This window comes from Hyalella azteca, unplaced genomic scaffold (genome assembly GCF_000764305.2).
Source record: "Hyalella azteca isolate HAZT.00-mixed unplaced genomic scaffold, Hazt_2.0.2 contig1089, whole genome shotgun sequence".
In the NCBI taxonomy this organism is placed as follows: Eukaryota; Metazoa; Arthropoda; class Malacostraca; order Amphipoda; family Hyalellidae; genus Hyalella; species Hyalella azteca.
Window position 1 is genome coordinate 143,927 of NW_025931421.1, and position 18,307 is coordinate 162,233.

Consider the following 18,307-nt stretch of genomic DNA (forward strand, 5'->3'; position numbering starts at 1 on the left):
TAATCATCGAGGAAAAGCGCGCTTTGCTTGCTGAAACTGATGCGCATGGAAATACGCCTCTGCATTACATGGTAAAACATGATTTAACACAGCTGTGCGGGATGGTTCAAGCTTACCTGACGCCTGAGGTCATAAACAAAAGGAACAAGGAATCGCTCACTGCCATTCATCAGGCAGCGATCAAAGGAAGCCCCAATATCATGAAGATTTTATTGGATTGTGGAGGAAACCCGATGGAGTTGTGTCCGTTTGTCCGCCGAGCCGGAGCCAAAAGACGTGTGGAGTCGGCAGAAGAGGAGTGTACTCCACTTCACTTGGCCGCGCACCACAAGTCAGAGCAATGCGTCGCACATCTTTTAACAGCCGTGCAAAAAATGAACAATTTTCAAGCAGAAAGTCACGATTCAACGCTCGAATTTATGAACATGCGCACCAGCAAGGGACGCACGGCTCTGATGCTTGCTACCGAATTGGGATACTTGGGCATTTGTAAGAAACTTGCGGGCACTGACGTGAACATGAGATGTTCGGACGGTAAGACTGCCCTGCACTACGCGGCATCCACGGGCATGGAACAAGTTATCTCCTATTTGGTTGAGGAGCTCGTAGCAGATTGTTCAATAACAGACAATCAAGGTTTTCTACCGTTACATTCATCCGCGGCTCACGATCCAGAGGGTTTCGCATACATGTTGAAAAAAACTCCGGAATATCTCCTGAATGAGAAAGTCATTACAGAACTCACTGATCAGGCCGCGAAGAAAAAGTTGAAGAACCTTGGAATAATGGCTAAAAAAGCAGAATTTCATAAACATTTGGAGGCATATCGCGATAAATTTAAAAACAGCTTACTCCATATCACTATTAGTAATAGAAGTTTTTCATCCGCGAAAGCTTTAATTGAAAACACCAAAGTGAGCAGAACGGAAACAAACATAGATGGTAACACACCGCTGCACTTATTGGCAAAGAAAAGTGCGTCAAAAACAGAACCACAAGAAGAAGAAAGACGAATAGTTCGGAACGAGTTGCTCAGAAGCGCCAAAGAGATTGTAAACTTACCCAACAATAAGGGGGAAACTCCTTTGTTCTTGGCGTCTATGTGCGGAGTTCGGGATATTCTCTGCTCCATCCTGGAGAACAAACCTGATGTCTTGAAATGCACAAAACAAAATCCCAGCAGTGCTGTGCACATTGCCGCGCAGAATGGGCACGAGGAATGCTTGCGGTTGCTTCTACGCAATCTGGAGCCAAATGGTTTCAGCGAACTTAGAAAAATGGAACGCCACCCACTGCATTTGTCCGCCAGGAATGGCCATTTGGAATGTTCAAAACTTCTGTTGACAAACTGGACGGTGAGTTACGCATCAATTTCCTTGATTGTATAAATAGTATCTTTATTTTGCCAACAGTAAATGATTTATTAACCGCAATGCGACGTTTCAATAGTATGAACTCAATTCGCTAATTATCCAACGATGTTTCAATAGTGAAATGAAATTTTTTCATGGTGATAGCTACCAGCCTAAACATGTTTAGCTTTTTGATTGATCGGTGTTGAATTATAATATATGATTTTTTGCATTTGAAAGAATAAATGTTTCATTGACCACTTGCCTGGTCTTTAGTTTAGTTAACCTGGAATACTAGATGAAAGAAATGCGTTTCTGACCGCAGAAAAATGAGAATTGTCTGAAAAATTTGAGATGCAAGGTCAAGGATGCAATTGGTCATTATCCTGTAGACGAAGCATTTCACGGCAGACATGGCGAGCTTTTCAAATTCCTGCTTTCCCAAATGGAAATCGATAAAAAAGATGGTTTGTGCGTCCGACTACACAAATACTTCAAGCAGTGCCTGAACGATACAGACATGTAAGTATACGTATGTTAAGTGTTACACTTTTCTGAGAATATTGGTGAAATCAATCAAATTCCATTGTCTAATACTATTATTAATATTCATAACTGAGCACCAGTTAACCTGGTTGAAGGTAATAGATTTTCTATCAAGAATTTTATTTCTTATAGCTAATCGTTAAGGGGACCGTCTCGCCTAAAATTTTCAATTTGGCGTTTTCCGGTTTTTGTGCTCATCTGAAAGCTGGAATTATGCTCTTTCCAATGGTAACACTGCCATCGCTCTACGCCAATATTTACGTTCATGACGTCTCTTTAAAGGGAAGCGGGTGGGAGAGTTCTTTAACTAATTAGATATAAAGTAATTAGCTATTGAGTGCCTATTTCGAGGCGCACGAAACTTTGTCGCGCCGTCCTGAAAAGTTCAACTTATTGTCACGGAAAACCTATCTCCTCCTACAGTTTTCAAGCTACAGTAATGGGAGATATATCATTCTATTCGTAAGGTATAGCTCTACAAACTGCGTGTATAGTTTTTCCGATTTCATTATAGTTTGGATTGTATATTAGAAAAAGGGGGAGGGGGGGAGAATTTTTTTTTTCTTTAAATCCCCCTCCATCAGGAACAAATTCGAAATTGAAAAAACTGAACACGTGAACGCTAGATATGGTCTTTACGGATCGAATGACATGTGTCTCGGCCTTGTAGCATATATACTGTAGGAGGAGATTGATTTCTAAAGTACCCCTTTATTTCTTCGTTTTATTTTAATTTCACGTTTTCTTTCGTTTTTCTCGAAAAATGCACACGAACAAAAACAATTTTGTTTTACATTTTACATATGTGTACCGAATTTCAGAATGATCCGCTCAAAGGTATACGATTTATTATTTGCGCGAGACGGTCCCCTTAATTAGATATTCGTGCATTAACCATTTGACAGTGCAGAATCATTATTATGCATTCGTTTTATGCTGGTGCTGTAAACACGATCACATGATTTGATGGAACCACGATTTGGAAAGGTTCTCATGCATTAAATGTCCCTTACGTAAATAAGTGAATGAAACAGTTGTATTCGCACAGATAACGAACAATAGATATTAGTACATTTTTTCCAAATACTGTCTGCATTTGGTGATTGAGACAACTTTGCGTGGGAAGGTCCTGGAATTTATAATTTGTCAATGAAATTTAATTTTGAAGAACTGGCGAGAAACAGACCGCCAAGGATACAGCCAAGAAGAAGAAGCCAGCCAAAGAGTCAGCCTTGAAGGTGCAGACAGTCAAAGAGTCACCCAAGGAGAAGCAGCCAGCCAATGATTCAGCCAAAAAGGATCAGCCAGCCAAAGATTCAGCCTTGACGAAGCCGGCCGCCAAGGATTTTGCTTTGAAGAAGCAGGCGGCCAAAATTTCTGCCTCAGAGAGACAGGTTGCTAAAAATTCCTCTTTCAAAAAAGCTGTTCTTGGAGCGGTGATTGAGAGTCCGTGGTGCCCCGTAGCTTTTGACGGACAATTCTGTAACAATACTCACCAGCTTGTCTCCAGCAGCAGCCAGGAGGATGTTCCTAAAGCGTTAAAACCATGTGACTCCTTTGCATTGCTCATCACAAAACACCCGGACTTGGCCTGCCAAGCAATGGATAAACACATTTCTCCTCGAGACGGCAACAGGGAACTTCACAACTACACTCCTTTTGAATGCTTCTATTACAGGATAGAAGGTGAGGTGGAGTAAGGCAATAAAAATATTTGCAGAAGTGACTGAAATTGTACATAAACTAGCATTTGCTGAATAATAAATTTAAGGTTGTATAAACATAGACTCGAGACTATCTCGATCTTCAGTGTAGTGTATATTTGCAATCAAATCACTTGTAATCCATGGGGACAGTCAAAGCGGATCAATAAGTAATTTCAAATTTATTTTGGATGACCAAAATGTATTCATTTCTATCTAGGTTTTCATTTTTGTTTTGTTGCACTCACAGGTAACCGAGTATTGTCCCCATTCAGCGAAATCGCGCCTGATGTTGCGAATTTTGACAAACCCGTGCCTGAAGCGGTGCAAGGGGACAACTACCGTGACGGTGTTGAAATGGAGAGTGTATCCTCTACACAGAAAATATCACGCATGGATGCTGCAAATGGGTTCAACCACCTGGAACCTGGTGCAGAAGAATTCAGCAATATGCGCTGGTCCAAAGATCATCCTCTCCTGAAGGCTGTTAAAGGAAGGAAGAATGAAGAAAGATTGAGGGAAGATTTCGGCCGAGTGCTGTGCCACAGACTAACCATGTATGTTGGTTAGTCATCATCGTTCCTCAACGCTTCCCGCTTTCATCGAGGGCTTGGAGGAGGATGACTCGGTCAACTTAGAATAATGGACATTCATATTAACTTAATAAACGCAATGATCTTGGCTTACAAAGCCTAATCTACCACTATATGCGAATAAACGCTTAAATAAAATGAACTTGCCGTATTTTGTTTGTCATTTTCACTGAAGCATCCAACGTAGATTTTCAATTCTATAATTTGATTGCGAATGCTGGATTTGCCCATTCGAGTTAAAAATGTAATAAATACTAATCAATTAATTATGTACGAATTTGGTTCATTCACTGTTGGAAATATAAAATTGAATAAATCTTTTGTTGTGAAATGCGGTCGATAAGCTGTTCGTGATAGATCACACCTTAACATTTTTTCTACATTTACTTCATCACAAGAATCTTCGTAAGACAAAACCTGACCAGTTCATTTTTAGTGCATTTTCTCATTTATGGAAAAAAGGCGCTGTTGTGCTCGTCATGTCCGTCCGTCCGTCTCTCAGTCCGTCCGTGCCTTCACGTTTTCGTCGACGAGAAAATGCGCTCTCTGTCACTCACTGCAGTGAGTACTGAGTTATATATTTTTGTTTGCTTCGTTCAGCTCGTGGCTGCTGAACAAGTTTCGCTACGCTCAATGGATCCTGTATGGCTACCTGGCACTTGACGTTGTAACTGCCATCATCGCGACCTGCCTCTTATTTTTCACTTGGTACGTAATTAAAAAGTGCTTTATAAGTGAACAACCCAATTTACTTTGTTTGAAGTATCCGGTTAGAGCCTGATACTTCTTTTTCAGCCATTATTGGAAACAGGAAGAATTATGAAATTCACTTGAGCGTCTGACGAGTTCACTTCCAACTATACCATTACAATGCAACTTCTGGCACAACCCTGGTTTACCTTTTAAGTGGCATTCCTTCTCTTACTTATCTATCCTATTTACGCAACAATGATTACTTAATTGCAATGCTATTCCTACCTGCACACGGCAGGGAGTCACAACGTCTGCAGCGCACCTTCAGCGGCGCGACGCGCCTGCAGGTGACGCATGCTTACGACGACACGCGCTCACCTTACGGCGACGCGTTGGCTGCTGCTAGAGCCGTGATGCTCATTGCTGACAACGACACCAACTGCAGCTCCTGGGGCATCGGTGAGTGTCTGCAGAACTATTAAATGACCAACGAGTGGCAGTAGTTTAACTAGGACCTAAGAGGGTCATTATCACAATGACTGGGAAATGGTATGTCATTACTGACGAAAATAAGTTCATGGCGAGGACAGGTAGAAGACATACTCTAGATTCAAATTTGAATTTATTCAAAAAGAAACTAAAGCCGTAGTCGCCCGTCCACTGGAGAGGTAGAGGAAAGTTGTGCCCCCCTCAGTTATCATGAACATCTCGTCACGACATTCATCCTATGAGATCAAGGGTTAATCGTTTTAGAATTAGAATCACTTATAGTTTAGAATTCGAAGCAAAATCAAGTTATCACTTTAGAACTAGAATCAGTTATCACTTTAGAACTAGAATCAGTTATCACTTTAGAACTAGAATCAGTTATCACTTTAGAACTAGAATCAGTTATCACTTTAGAACTAGAATCAGTTATCACTTTAGAACTAGAATCAGTTATCACTTTAGAACTAGAATCAGTTATCACTTTAGAACTAGAATCAGTTATCACTTTAGAACTAGAATCAGTTATCACTTTAGAACTAGAATCAGTTATCACTTTAGAACTAGAATCAGTTATCACTTTAGAACTAGAATCAGTTATCACTTTAGAACTAGAATCAGTTATCACTTTAGAACTAGAATCAGTTATCACTTTAGAACTAGAATCAGTTATCACTTTAGAACTAGAATCAGTTATCACTTTAGAACTAGAATCAGTTATCACTTTAGAACTAGAATCAGTTATCACTTTAGAACTAGAATCAGTTATCACTTTAGAACTAGAATCAGTTATCACTTTAGAACTAGAATCAGTTATCACTTTAGAACTAGAATCAGTTATCACTTTAGAACTAGAATCAGTTATCACTTTAGAACTAGAATCAGTTATCACTTTAGAACTAGAATCAGTTATCACTTTAGAACTAGAATCAGTTATCACTTTAGAACTAGAATCAGTTATCACTTTAGAACTAGAATNACGAGTTGAATGTGTGAAGGTTGAAGTGAATCTGTCTGTTGCCGGCCAGAGATGCAAGATTTCTGCTTTGCTGCAGGGAAAGCCTCGGAAGCAGTGAGAAAAGTCGCAACCAGCCCGGCCGCTAAATGACTGCTTTGAATAAAATTATTAGAATTGACAATAATGACGTAAATTTAATAAAGGGTGAAGATTAAATCGTTCTCAATGGTTTACAGAAAGGGATGGACCTATAAAAATGAAGACATATACACGAAAGTTCGTAACCTTTCCGACAATTACTCACCAGAATAATAGGAAATACTAGAAGCCTGCCTGTACGTAGGGCAAGTTGTGTGCTATATACATCTGGCGAGTAGGAACCGCTACTAATTTTTTGGGGCTACTTCGTGTAAAGAGGAACTCGCTGCTTCAGGGGTGAGTAACGAGCAACGTCGAATAATTAATTATAGACTTGTTAGTTTGTAGGCACCGGTGGGAACACATAGCTAGTCATGCACGGTATTAACTATAGGCGGCTTGATTGGCTATAAAGAACGAAGACAGCCAAGGTTTATGTCACAGAGTAATGATTTGCTTGTACCTAACATCTAGTAAATTTGTATATCTCACCTAATCATGCAAATCTTGTTTTCGCCTCGTCATACTTTTTCATCCCTCATTGACGGTTGTTCATAACTGTTTCTGGATAATACTGGATGAATTGATTGCAAATGCTTTCTTTTCTAGATTGGCTTATTTATTTTAGCCATAATTTTGGCGGCAAAAGAATTCAGCATGCAACAGAATATCATGAAAATCGAAAAGGAATATTCGAGCGTATTGTAATCCATCGATCAGTGATTAATTGACGTTCTTCAAAAACGAATAGTTATATTAGAGTGGATGGTATGCCAAATGATATACTACAACTTTACAAGAGACTGATACTGTGACTCAACTAGTTTTTTTGCAGTCTCCACGGACACTCACGTAAGGCAACAAAAAAATAATAATTGACAATCAGTACTTGCCTCGTGAAGCAGGTTATTTATCGGTGAAACTAGTGGCGGAAAATATTACCCGTTAATACTAGCTGCTGCAAGTTGCCCCGTGTACACCCACCAAATGTCTGGAGAATAATGGTTCATTACATTACCTAACTACTTGTGAGTATAATGGAGAGATGAATGGAAATAAATATGTGCACAGGACGTAACAAATTTTGAAAAAAATGCAATATTTATTTAGCATAATTGCAATATAAATTACAATTAAACTTTTTCGTGCATTATGTTTGTTCTAAAATGACAGTCGAAAAAACTATATGTAGCTGATCGTTCTGTAAGCGCAATTTCCTATTCTATAGTACTCTCGTTTCTTTTTAGTTTTAACTAACTCATTTCACATTTTCCTCCCCTATAATGCCTCCAGTTTTATCATTCAAGTTCAGCTTCGATGAATTCACTGCGTATCAATACCACGCAATGGAGGTTTGTAAAGTCTCTTTAATTCGCGAACGTGTTCTATGTAGGGTAGCATAGGGCAAAGCCCAGTTAAAATGTAGGGCAGGGAATAGAGCAGGCCGTCGCCGGCCGTAGAGCCGACGTAGGGACGCGATAGAGCAGAAATGTCCGCATTAGAGACGATATCGCCAGCCGCGTAGCAGCGCTAATTAACCTCCGAGTACCTGCCTAGGTGTGCTCTGTCCTGCCAACACGCACTGAGCACCGCCTGCTCAAACCTGCCCAACGCCCGCTCTGGCAGTGTACGCGGCAGTTACACCTTACCGTTTTGTCAACCACGATTTAAAAAACTTTGTTAGGAAATAACGCAAATATAACTGATCTAATAACTTTTATAGGGTCCAATGCAGATCTCCGAGGGCACAAGAGAATCTCGGAGGCGGAGTCCACATTTAGTGCTGAAATGAGGAATGACCAGTTTAATTGCAAAGAAGCATTGAGCCGATTATTCGTAAGTGAACAATTATATTCAATATCTCCAATTTGAACGGCAATAATTGAGCATGGCAATATCCCCAAATCGTACCTCGAAACCTAACTGACAACAGGCACTGGATAATATCTAAATAGGACGAGGAGCCAGTCACAACTAGACGGGTAGGCAGCTGTTGCATCCACGGTAAGACAGGAACTTAATTATACTGAAAGTGATAGAACCAAGGCTATTAGAATCTATATCAAGAGACAATAGAAAGTATGATCAATATGCGCAGATTTTAAGGTATCTCAATGATAATTGGCGCTAATACACACCTTCTAAAATATTGCCGTAGGCGGTATTCAGAAGTGGCTTAATGGCCTATTAGTGACGTTAAAGTTAATATGTTAGGTTAATAAGTAAAGGTCGGCCCAACCTCAAGAAGATAGAAGTTAGTAAGAGCCGGTAGACGCACTTAGAATATATAATGTTAATACAGTGAACCGAATATTCACACCGTGGCAGGTGAAATGACTAAGTGGTTCGCGTAACTGATAAGAGCCTTGCGGCCTGCGTTGAGGCAAATCAATAAATGCGTCGAAAGCTATTAAGTGTTGGGCCGGACCAAGAGGTGAATTTAACATGCATTAAGTATTAAATCAGGGCCCTTCACATGCGCAATTCAATGGTGTTAGCAGAAAGCTATATCATTAAGACGAGGACGTCACCAAAGTATTCAATGCCATCAAATTCTTCTTTCTAGTCTCTCCTTTTGTTCCTCTAACTTCAACTTCCCTAACCTATACTTGATCTCTCTAGTCGCTACAACATTAATATGGAAAAAATTTCTTATAACTTTTCCTTCTCTATCTGTGATCATCCAGACTTCTCTCTTGCAAGAACAGGTTGTATTGACATTGGTTTTTCACATTCACATCGTATTGAATTTAGCAACGGGATTAAGAACCTAACAAATTCAATTATCGAGGAAATATACACATCAAATTACATACCGATATGAACTACCTGCAAACGTCGACGGCAGCTCCGAGAATCGAACGCAGATCCTCCTCGTCGGAGTCCACGCCTGTACCAGCTTGACCGCGCGGACACCTTACCATGCAAGGCTCTATGAACTACTTAACTATAATACGGAACAAATGATTCGCCATCATCTAGCAAATCGAGGAATAGCTATAGATATTATTCCTAATACACCAATTTCTATAAATGAACAAAGTAGCCATTCGTATGATCCCGTCAGTTAGATGTTAGTGAATATTAGAGCTAAATTTGTTTAGTAATTAATCTTATTGCATTAGCTTCATGTCATTCGATAGTTTGATGGGAAAATGAACAACGTACTCAAATCATTAGTCTGCTGAAATCGCAAGTTCACCAAGAGTTTTAACGTAAAGAAAGCGCAAATGAAGTCACCCTATGTTCAATGAAAACGTTTCGGAGACCAGCACCGAAACGCAAGGAATTTCGATCAATTTTATGAACTGATGATGGTGCTGGTTTACACATTTTCATTGAAAATATGGTGAATTTTCTTGCTATTTTCTTTGCTATAACATCTACTGATATTAACGCGTTTTTTGTAAATCCAAGTTAGAAAACTTTCTCATGATAAACTGATTGATATCTCGATTTAGCGAAGCCTGAATGACCGTAAACGTTTCTGTTTGCCTGTTAAAACTGGAAGAGCATATAAAAATTTTACGTAATTCAAAGTATTAAATTAGTGACGTGAAATAAATATCATAACTGGCACCAGAAATTGATCTGATCATAACTGGCACCAGAAATATCGAAATATGCGAATGAGCTAGATGACGGACGAAATTCATTCTCCCGCCACTTTTTCCAACCCTAACCCCTCCTCCCTCTCTCAACCCCCCCCTTCCGTGTTCTCTACCGCCGGTCGACAGTTTCACTGGGAAGAAGTGTGTGGCTCCACGTTTTGCTAAACGTTTGCGTTGGTAAGTTACTTGAAAATAACTGTTTTAGACCAAATAAAAGTTTTTTTATGCTAAATAAAACTGTTTTCGATTACTCCATATAAAGCTCTTGTATACTGTGAATTATATTTTGAAAATATTATTTATAGGGATAAATTTGAGTTCAAGTTTAGACTATTAGCTTTAAAAATAAAATGTTGACACGATATAAATGGAAATGATGCCTAGTGGGGCAACAGGCCCATGCGTGCCACGGGGCAAGCGCCCATGGTGGGCTCAATACCCCTCGGTGAAGTCTTGTGTTATGCATCATTAGATTTGTCTCAATGAGCTCTAAAAAACTATAACCAGCTTTTTGAATTACAAACTACATTTTATATGTATGTATGTAAGATTTTTGCATACATAGTATAATTTTTTTGATTTGCTGCTTCAAAGCAGCAGGTTCTATTTTCTAATTATGCGTACATATGACCCCTTATCTCTCTTCCACACTTACAACGTTACATGCAACTGTAAAAGGAAGACCAATATCGCATACTATTCTCAAAATGAACTTTAGAATGTCTTGGAGAAAATTAAGAATGACAAATTACCATGAGTTAATATTGACCAGTAAACGTTGTGTCGGCACAACTACGGCTAGATGAAGCAACCTGCATGAAGTTCTTTGTTTAGGAAGAAGCGATAACTACTTCCTTGAAGAAGCGGAATTAGCAACAGCTACGCGCATTAAAAATATGCAAAAGTGAATGTTTGGACTGACATGTACAGATATGAGGAGAATTGCAATCAGGGTTGCTAAGCGACAAGAGAAAATCGTCTATTTAACAAATAAAAAAATGGCTGGCAAGGATTGGCCGAAACATTTTGTGGAGCGGCACAATATGAGTATTTGCATTCCTCAACCAACAAGTTTGGCACGTGTTGTTGACTCTTGCCTTGTCAAAAGTTGATTTCAGCCAACACCATTGCGCCAAAAAATGATGAGCTTTTATGGTGTTGGCTGAAATCAAGAGTAAGTACGAATTCCCTCCACATAATATCTGGATTATGGACGAAACTAGAACGAATTCTTTTTCTGGTCAAGAAGCTATATTCTTTCTAGTCAATGATACATTTTTATGTCAAGGATGAATTTTTATTGCAAGGATATATTTTTCAAGTCAATGATAAATATTTTTATGTCAAGGAAATATTTTTTCACTTCAGTGATAGTTTTTAAGCCAAGAATATATTTTGTTCATGTTAATGATATGATTTTTTATGTTGTTAATAAATTAGTGACTGTAATATTTTCTATGTCATTTTTCTTATTTTAAACTGTAAAGTGTTGTTTTATCACATTTAAAACAAAAAATATGCAATCGTGGTAAAGGAAACAGGAGTGGGCGCCTTGCCCCAAGCCCATGGGCCCATTGCCCCAGGGGGGGGGGGAAATCGGCCCATTTTGACACTTTTTACAAAATAGTGTTTCGTTAAAAATTGAATAACTCCATAGACCTCTTATTCGCATCATACATACCTCGTTAGTTTAAACTTTAAACAAACAAAGAAGCACCTCGGCTCAATTAAAACTTCTACAAAAATTTAGTTAAAAAAAAGGGGATTGACGGAATATGGCCATTAAGAGAAGAACAGAATATGGCCATGAACGCCCCCAAGAACAGGCTAGACGAAGCTATGCAGGAGCATATGTTCAGTCTTAAAATGCCCAGCAAATTACGGACCAGGCAATAAGTCCAGCAGCTATCTCAATCAATCGTCAGTTATGGAAAGATCGGGTTCCAAAGGCCGGATCCCTTGTGAATCAAGTCACGAAAAATTCAAGAATCGGTAACAGGTCATGGGCCTATTTCTTCAGTGCCGACACTTCTTTTCTATTATATTACAGGCGGCTGGGACTCAGCAGGCGAGATGGAGGTGTCGTCTGCCGCCTGGAACCGTTCCGTCTGTGCCGTCCATCACCTGCAGCAACACGCGCCGCTCATTATCACTTTCGAAGCTTTGACTCTGGCCCTCCTCATATTCCATGCTCTTCTCGAGTACTATTACCTTGGCAGAGTGAGTATCTTTGTGTACATCGATCGTTGGAATTACTTATCGTCCTCTAACATTTTGATTTTAAATGGAAATCACTCTGGAATTAAATGATTCGTAATCGCTGGTTTGATAACAATCATGCATTGCCTTTGCTTTTTCAATACAGAAGAAATTAGGACTAAAACGACATTTAGGCAGCTGTTACAAATATTCATTACTTTAATTCGTGTCTTACATGCTTTCACAACAATTTTAAAGTAATTACTCATGTCAATAGTAAGAAAAGTACATACAATTGAGTAAAAATGGACATGATTGTTAATGCACAAAGAGGTGATTGAAACGAGCAGTTGCTCCGATTGAACACAAAACGTTCTCGCGCGTGAAAAAAATTCAGGCGAAAAAAATTATCCAGGATTAAGGAAATCAACAACTTAAAATTAATAAAAATTTATAAAAAATTATTTGAAGAAAGCTGCCTAATGATTAAATTCGCCTTTTGTAGAGAAAATTGTATAGAATGCTCCGACAAAATTATTGGGTACAAATATCAGTGACAAATTTTTTGATTGGTCACAAACTGCTCTGCAAGACAGACTGATATGGTTATATATCCCGTTACGCTGGTACAAGTGATTTGAAAAGGCAACAATGAGCGTAGCTCATAGGGTGATAACTGCGTAGATATTGTTCCTGCGGGATAATTTATTTGTAGAAGGAAGTTGCGTGAGTCAGAGCGGCAGCGGTAATATTTATCAGATGTAGGGCACTAGGCGACCTACTTCTGCTTGCATTGGCAAGGGGTCGGCTCTGTTGATAGGGCTCAAGGCGACCTACTCGTACAGGCATTGGCAAGACGTCGGAACGGTTGATAGGGCACTAGGCGACCTACTCGTGCTTGCATTGGCAAGACGTCGGAACGGTTGATAGGGCACTAGGCGACCTACTCGTGCTTGCATTGGCAAGGGGTCGGAACGGTTGATAGGGCACTAGGCGAGCTACTAGTACTGGCAGCTAAGAAAAGGGATCCTTTGATGGCACCTCATAGGTTTATAACATGCCTACGCAATTATCGCAAAATCACCTCAATTATCTTGTATCAGTGCAAAGACAGGAACTTTTACCGTTGAGTCATTTTGCTAAAGGTTCATATAATTACAACGAATATAATTATTACAGACAACAAATGCGCCAGTTGACGTTCACCAAATCAGCCGATATTTGCGTATCGTGGCGCTGGGGCTGCTCCTGCTGGCGCTGAATGCTTGCGACTTCGTCCTGGGCTGCCGACAGGTTCGTTTTAATGTACATTTGTACATGGAACAGCATGGCAATGGTAATTCATTATACAAAATTATATCACTTTATTCTTATAATCGTCGACAGTTTTACAGAAATTTTCAATGACCAATCAGTTTTGTAATCGAAAATAAAGGATTAACGGCAGCATATAGTTAACCGACCAAATTACGAGTTACAAATAAATTAATTGGGCATGACCGAATTAATTACAATTACTCATGCCTAATATTGTACATCCAACAAATATGGCAATCAGAATAAATACCTACTCCTCAGATCCTACATAAGCGATGTTGATCTACCATAAACTTAATTAGGGTAATGTAGTAATATAAGGACAAGGTAGGAATCGAATCTATAGCTTACAAATTTTGTTCACACTGCAGTCATAAGCGCTAAACGAAATGCGTTTTCATAAGGCGATAAGGTCAGTATTTGTACGTAAGATTGTTGTTTTTCAATTGATTTCTCTGCTACATGAGAGGGTAATTTAAGATGATCAGCTAGTCCCAGTTAAATTTCGGAGACGCATTCTGCGCCGTTCACGGCAGAAGAACAGTTTAGCAGCAGCATTGCAGCAGGAATCTCAGGAAACTGTCCCTTGTTAAAAATCGAGACAGGGAGCAGCCGCATATTGGCACTCAACATCCTTAAATCCCTTGCCGGAACCAGCTGGGGAAAGCAGAAGAAAACCCTCCTTGGGACTTTCAAGGCCTTCAATAAGTCCCTCATCACCTACGCTGCATCAGTGTGGTTCTAACGCCTCTCCTTCGGCAATCGCTAAGTTACCAACTATCCAGAATTCTGCTCTCCGCATAGCCACATGGATTTCTTCAAATGGCCCCAGCTCCCCACCTGCACAGCGAAGCTGAGGTCTTACCCTGGCCGAACACCTCTCTCTCCTCTGCTTGACAACCTTGCCAGCGCCCTACGACCGCACCATCCTTGCTATCCTATCATCACCCAGACATCGGAGCCCCGCTCCATGAAGCTTCACGCTTCCGACCTGCTTCCTCCCTTCGGTGTCTTACTTGCTTGAGAAGGGGTCCCTCCCCCCTGACTCCTACTCCGTTGCCCTCAGCACCCTGCACAGCTCAGATGTCTCCTCCTACCTGTCCTCAGCAGCTCCTAGCAAGGTGTGGCTGATCCCTGCCCCCCTCTATCTCTTCCAGCGAGCATTTCCTCCCCAGAGCAGCCAGAAGCGCTCTCCCAGCTCCGCTCTGGCTACTTACCGCGACTTAACTTGTACCTTGCTCGCATTCGAGCAGTAAATAGCCCTCTCAGCCCTGAGTGCAGCGCAACGGATCATACCACACATCACCTCTTCAGCTGCCCATGGCACCCCACTGGACCTTTAATCTAACGCTGGACCGACTGCGGCGTCCCTCACATCACTCCCATCCTTCTCCGACATAGTACTTGGACTGGATCTCCTCTCCTACGTCTTCCACCATGCAGAGGCACCTCTGTGCGTGCGTGATAACCGGTGAAGAACATGTATGAAAATGTTGGTTTATTGTGAAATCTACCGAGCCTAGTTGGCATACGGTGACTGCAGATATCGAATTATTATTTCTTGATAAATTGCATGGTATTCAATTACGAATGGCTGGCATGTGGTGCAAGATGACGAAAGATTTTAAAGCTGAAAAGTAGCACCTAATTGTTGTTAATGCTGGTATTTCGTACTTCTATAAAATTTTCCAATGTCGATATCAAGTGATCTACATCATTTCTTCTCGTTTGTTGAATGTCGTGTCTAGTGAACGTGATGGCTTATGCTGTATTCTTTGGTATTAGATTAATAATCGAGTGTGAATTTGACCATCAAATTTTTTTTTATATATTTTATCTAATGTGTTTTGCTAAATTAACGCCTTGATTTATTGATCTTTTTTTATGACGATTTCTCGATTTGCAATTAATGTGTTTATATAAATACCAAATGCAAATCGGCCATAGAATTTTCATATCTAGATTCAGAAATTAATTTGAAGCTGTTTAAACGTATTACCATAACAAGTAGGACGGTTGAGGTAACGCTGAACTTACGTTGATGTTAGTTCTTGCATCGAAATATAATGATATAATTTTTGCTACATCGGTTAATAGGGGTTTGAGAATTTTTTGGTTAAGGAAGGAGATATGATCATTTAATCTCGTTTATATGACTTAATTATGATTGAGGACTACTGCATTAATTATTTTTATCCTATTTTTACGCTGTGCTCTGCCCTTTGCATTATTGATGTGTGTATATTCAGTGTCTTAACATGTTGCTGAATTTTTGTCAGAAGTAGTTGTACAAGAATATAGAATAATGTTCGTAAATGTGTAAAAATTATAATAAACGTTTAATTGTGTGGACAAAATTCTTTAGTTATCCCCGAAAGAAAATTAAGTAAGCCTGAAGAGAGCAGGTACAGGGCAGCGTATAGGGCGTGTCGGCTGTAAGTGAGCCGGAGCCCGGCAAGACTGATTCGTTGCAGCCGAGCGCCAGCGCCCAAATAAGGCCTTACGCAGAACGTTTTGAGCCCCGTAATAAGCGGACATCCTTGCTGGATTCCTGCTTCCCACATGCTTCTATCATGCTCTTGGTTCAGCGCCGGCACAGCTCCTACATTGCTTCTAATTTTGACTGGGGTGGTTCCCAAAATAAGAGGGGGATCAGCTAGTGGTTCCCAAAATGCGGCACGGCGCATGAACAATTTATAATTAGTTTTCTTTCGCCAAAATATGTTCTATGCCAAGCACGAGAAAATTTCTAAAAACTCTTAACAGTTGTCACACGTTACCCAGGTGATCCAAGCGGTCAACAGATAAATCAAAACAGTACTTTTTTCCAAGTAGTTAATGTGTAGTAAAAATTAACTTAAATTCAAAACTGGACAAATGGTGACTCTATCTTTACTGTACAACCAATTAATTATTAGCGCCTTATTAAATTCAACTTTTATTTCTTATTAAAGGATAGTATGTACTCTTGGTTGGTGGTACACAGTGACTGTATAGTTGATGTTATATTGGTCCAAGGACCTCCAATTAAATTACTCGATTACAAAAATTTACAGATCTAAGAACGACACATATTTCAAGTGAGACTTGTTATACATGAAAGTAAGATTTGACTCAAATTTAATATGTTAGTCCCTGTACTTTTGAATTCATCTTCATCTTTTCCCTTGATCAACATTGTACCTGACCTTTCCAGGTCTTGGTGTGGCAGCTGGAAGTGCTGGCAGTGCTGCTAGTGTGGGTTCACGTTGTGGCAACTCTGAACAAGATTCCTCGGTTCTCCGGATTCTTTTCAATTAACACAAGGCTACTATTTCACTTCACATGGGCTCTTCTGCCTCTTTCCCTATTTTTGCTGGCGTTTGCATTATCTTTCCATTTTCTGTTAATGGATAACACGTCTTTCAGTTACATGCCTTACTCTTTAGTGAAGACCATCACGTTGATGCTGGGCGATTTTAGTTACGATGACACTTTTGTTAATGATAACTATTCTGTCTCGTACCCATTCCTGTCAAACATATTATTGGTTGTTTTCATCGTCTGTATTATGGGACTCGTACTGAAAAGTGTCTTCGGAGGTTTTACAGCGAAGATCGATGAACTCAGGAAAGAGGACCAAGTAAACCAAGCAGTCTCGCTTCTCCACATCCACTTGCTCATCGATGAGTGCGTGCCGAGATTGCGTAAACAGCATGCTTGTTCACTTTATGTGAATAAAAATAGGAAAAAGACCTGGCGGTCATTCTTCCGAGATGTCAGTTCCGTGATGCTACAAGAGCAACACAGTAAAACGTCAACAGCGGGTCTTCTGCAGACGAAGTTGGAGAAGGACGAGGAAGAAATAAGTCTTAGGCAGACGAAGTTGGAGAAGAACGTGGAAGGAATGAGACTTCAACAAACGAAGTTGGAGAAGAACGTGGAAGAAATAAAGAAAAATATTGAACTTCTTCTAACACAAGTAGCAACTAAATACCTTGTTCCAGATGACCTGCCTTAAGGTGCCTTTGAAGGGGGAAAGTTTTAGCCGATAGTATTATCGGAAATTACTTTTCCCTTCTAGTTATGGCAGCTGCAAGCTTATACGCGAGGGAAAAATTAGCTACACAGTATTTTCTCATCCGCAAGCACCAGTGTGTCATTAAAATCAATTGAGTGAACTTTACGCTTCATGGAACTATTTGGAGCGTGACAGTAATGGCGAGTTTAAAGAGGCTTTTGATGAAACAATTCGTGAAATTGATGCAACTCAAGCAGAGGAGATCAAAAATTTCATAGATCAACGTATAGTGTGGGTGGCGACGATGGACTTGATAGGAAGGAGAAAAAACTTAAAGCATCATCGATTTTATTTCGTAAACCTACGGAGCGGCACAAATGGGCACGTCACACCTGCTACAGCCGCAATTGGGTCGGTCGCTCACCGGCCCATGCCCCCAGTCACTTTCATTAGAAGAAAAAATTAAGCGGATATTCCAATGGAAAGTGCTTGCAGCTAATACTATCGGTTAATAAGTACTCCGTGTACCAGCATCTTAACGAAAGAAGCACAGAAGAATTATAGGCAATTCGCAGTCTAATTCCTCATCCTTTTGTTTGTTGTTACCAGATTTGCAATGCATATTTTCGTGAATGAGGGCGCAGTTGCCATAATGTTGCGAGTTATGGTGTAAGTATTAAAATCACTTGTTGGCTTAAATCGAAAGTTAAC

The 18,307-nt window shown here is 40.0% G+C and overlaps 1 protein-coding gene across 1 annotated transcript; it reads left to right on the plus strand.

Annotated features, from left to right (window-relative positions):
* Window positions 1–297: 297 nt before the first annotated feature.
* On the plus strand, window positions 298–18,307 carry LOC108680796. The gene is made up of 9 exons (XM_018169699.2): window positions 298–1,355; window positions 1,678–1,874; window positions 3,067–3,584; window positions 3,852–4,158; window positions 4,795–4,902; window positions 5,186–5,346; window positions 12,131–12,300; window positions 13,459–13,572; window positions 16,793–18,307. The coding sequence occupies exons 1-9, from the start codon at window positions 375–377 to the stop codon at window positions 17,594–17,596; spliced, it is 3,360 nt and encodes a 1,119-aa protein (XP_018025188.2). The 5' UTR covers window positions 298–374; the 3' UTR covers window positions 17,597–18,307.

Bases quoted from the DNA above. Each gene is read 5' to 3' on its own strand.
- LOC108680796 (XM_018169699.2), top strand. From the start codon at position 375: ATGAACAATTTTCAAGCAGAAAGTCACGATTCAACGCTCGAATTTATG. The intron at 1,875-3,066 runs GTAAGTATACGT...TTAATTTTGAAG, and splicing joins TGCCTGAACGATACAGACAT to AACTGGCGAGAAACAGACCG. The intron at 5,347-12,130 runs GTGAGTGTCTGC...ATTATATTACAG, and splicing joins CTGCAGCTCCTGGGGCATCG to GCGGCTGGGACTCAGCAGGC.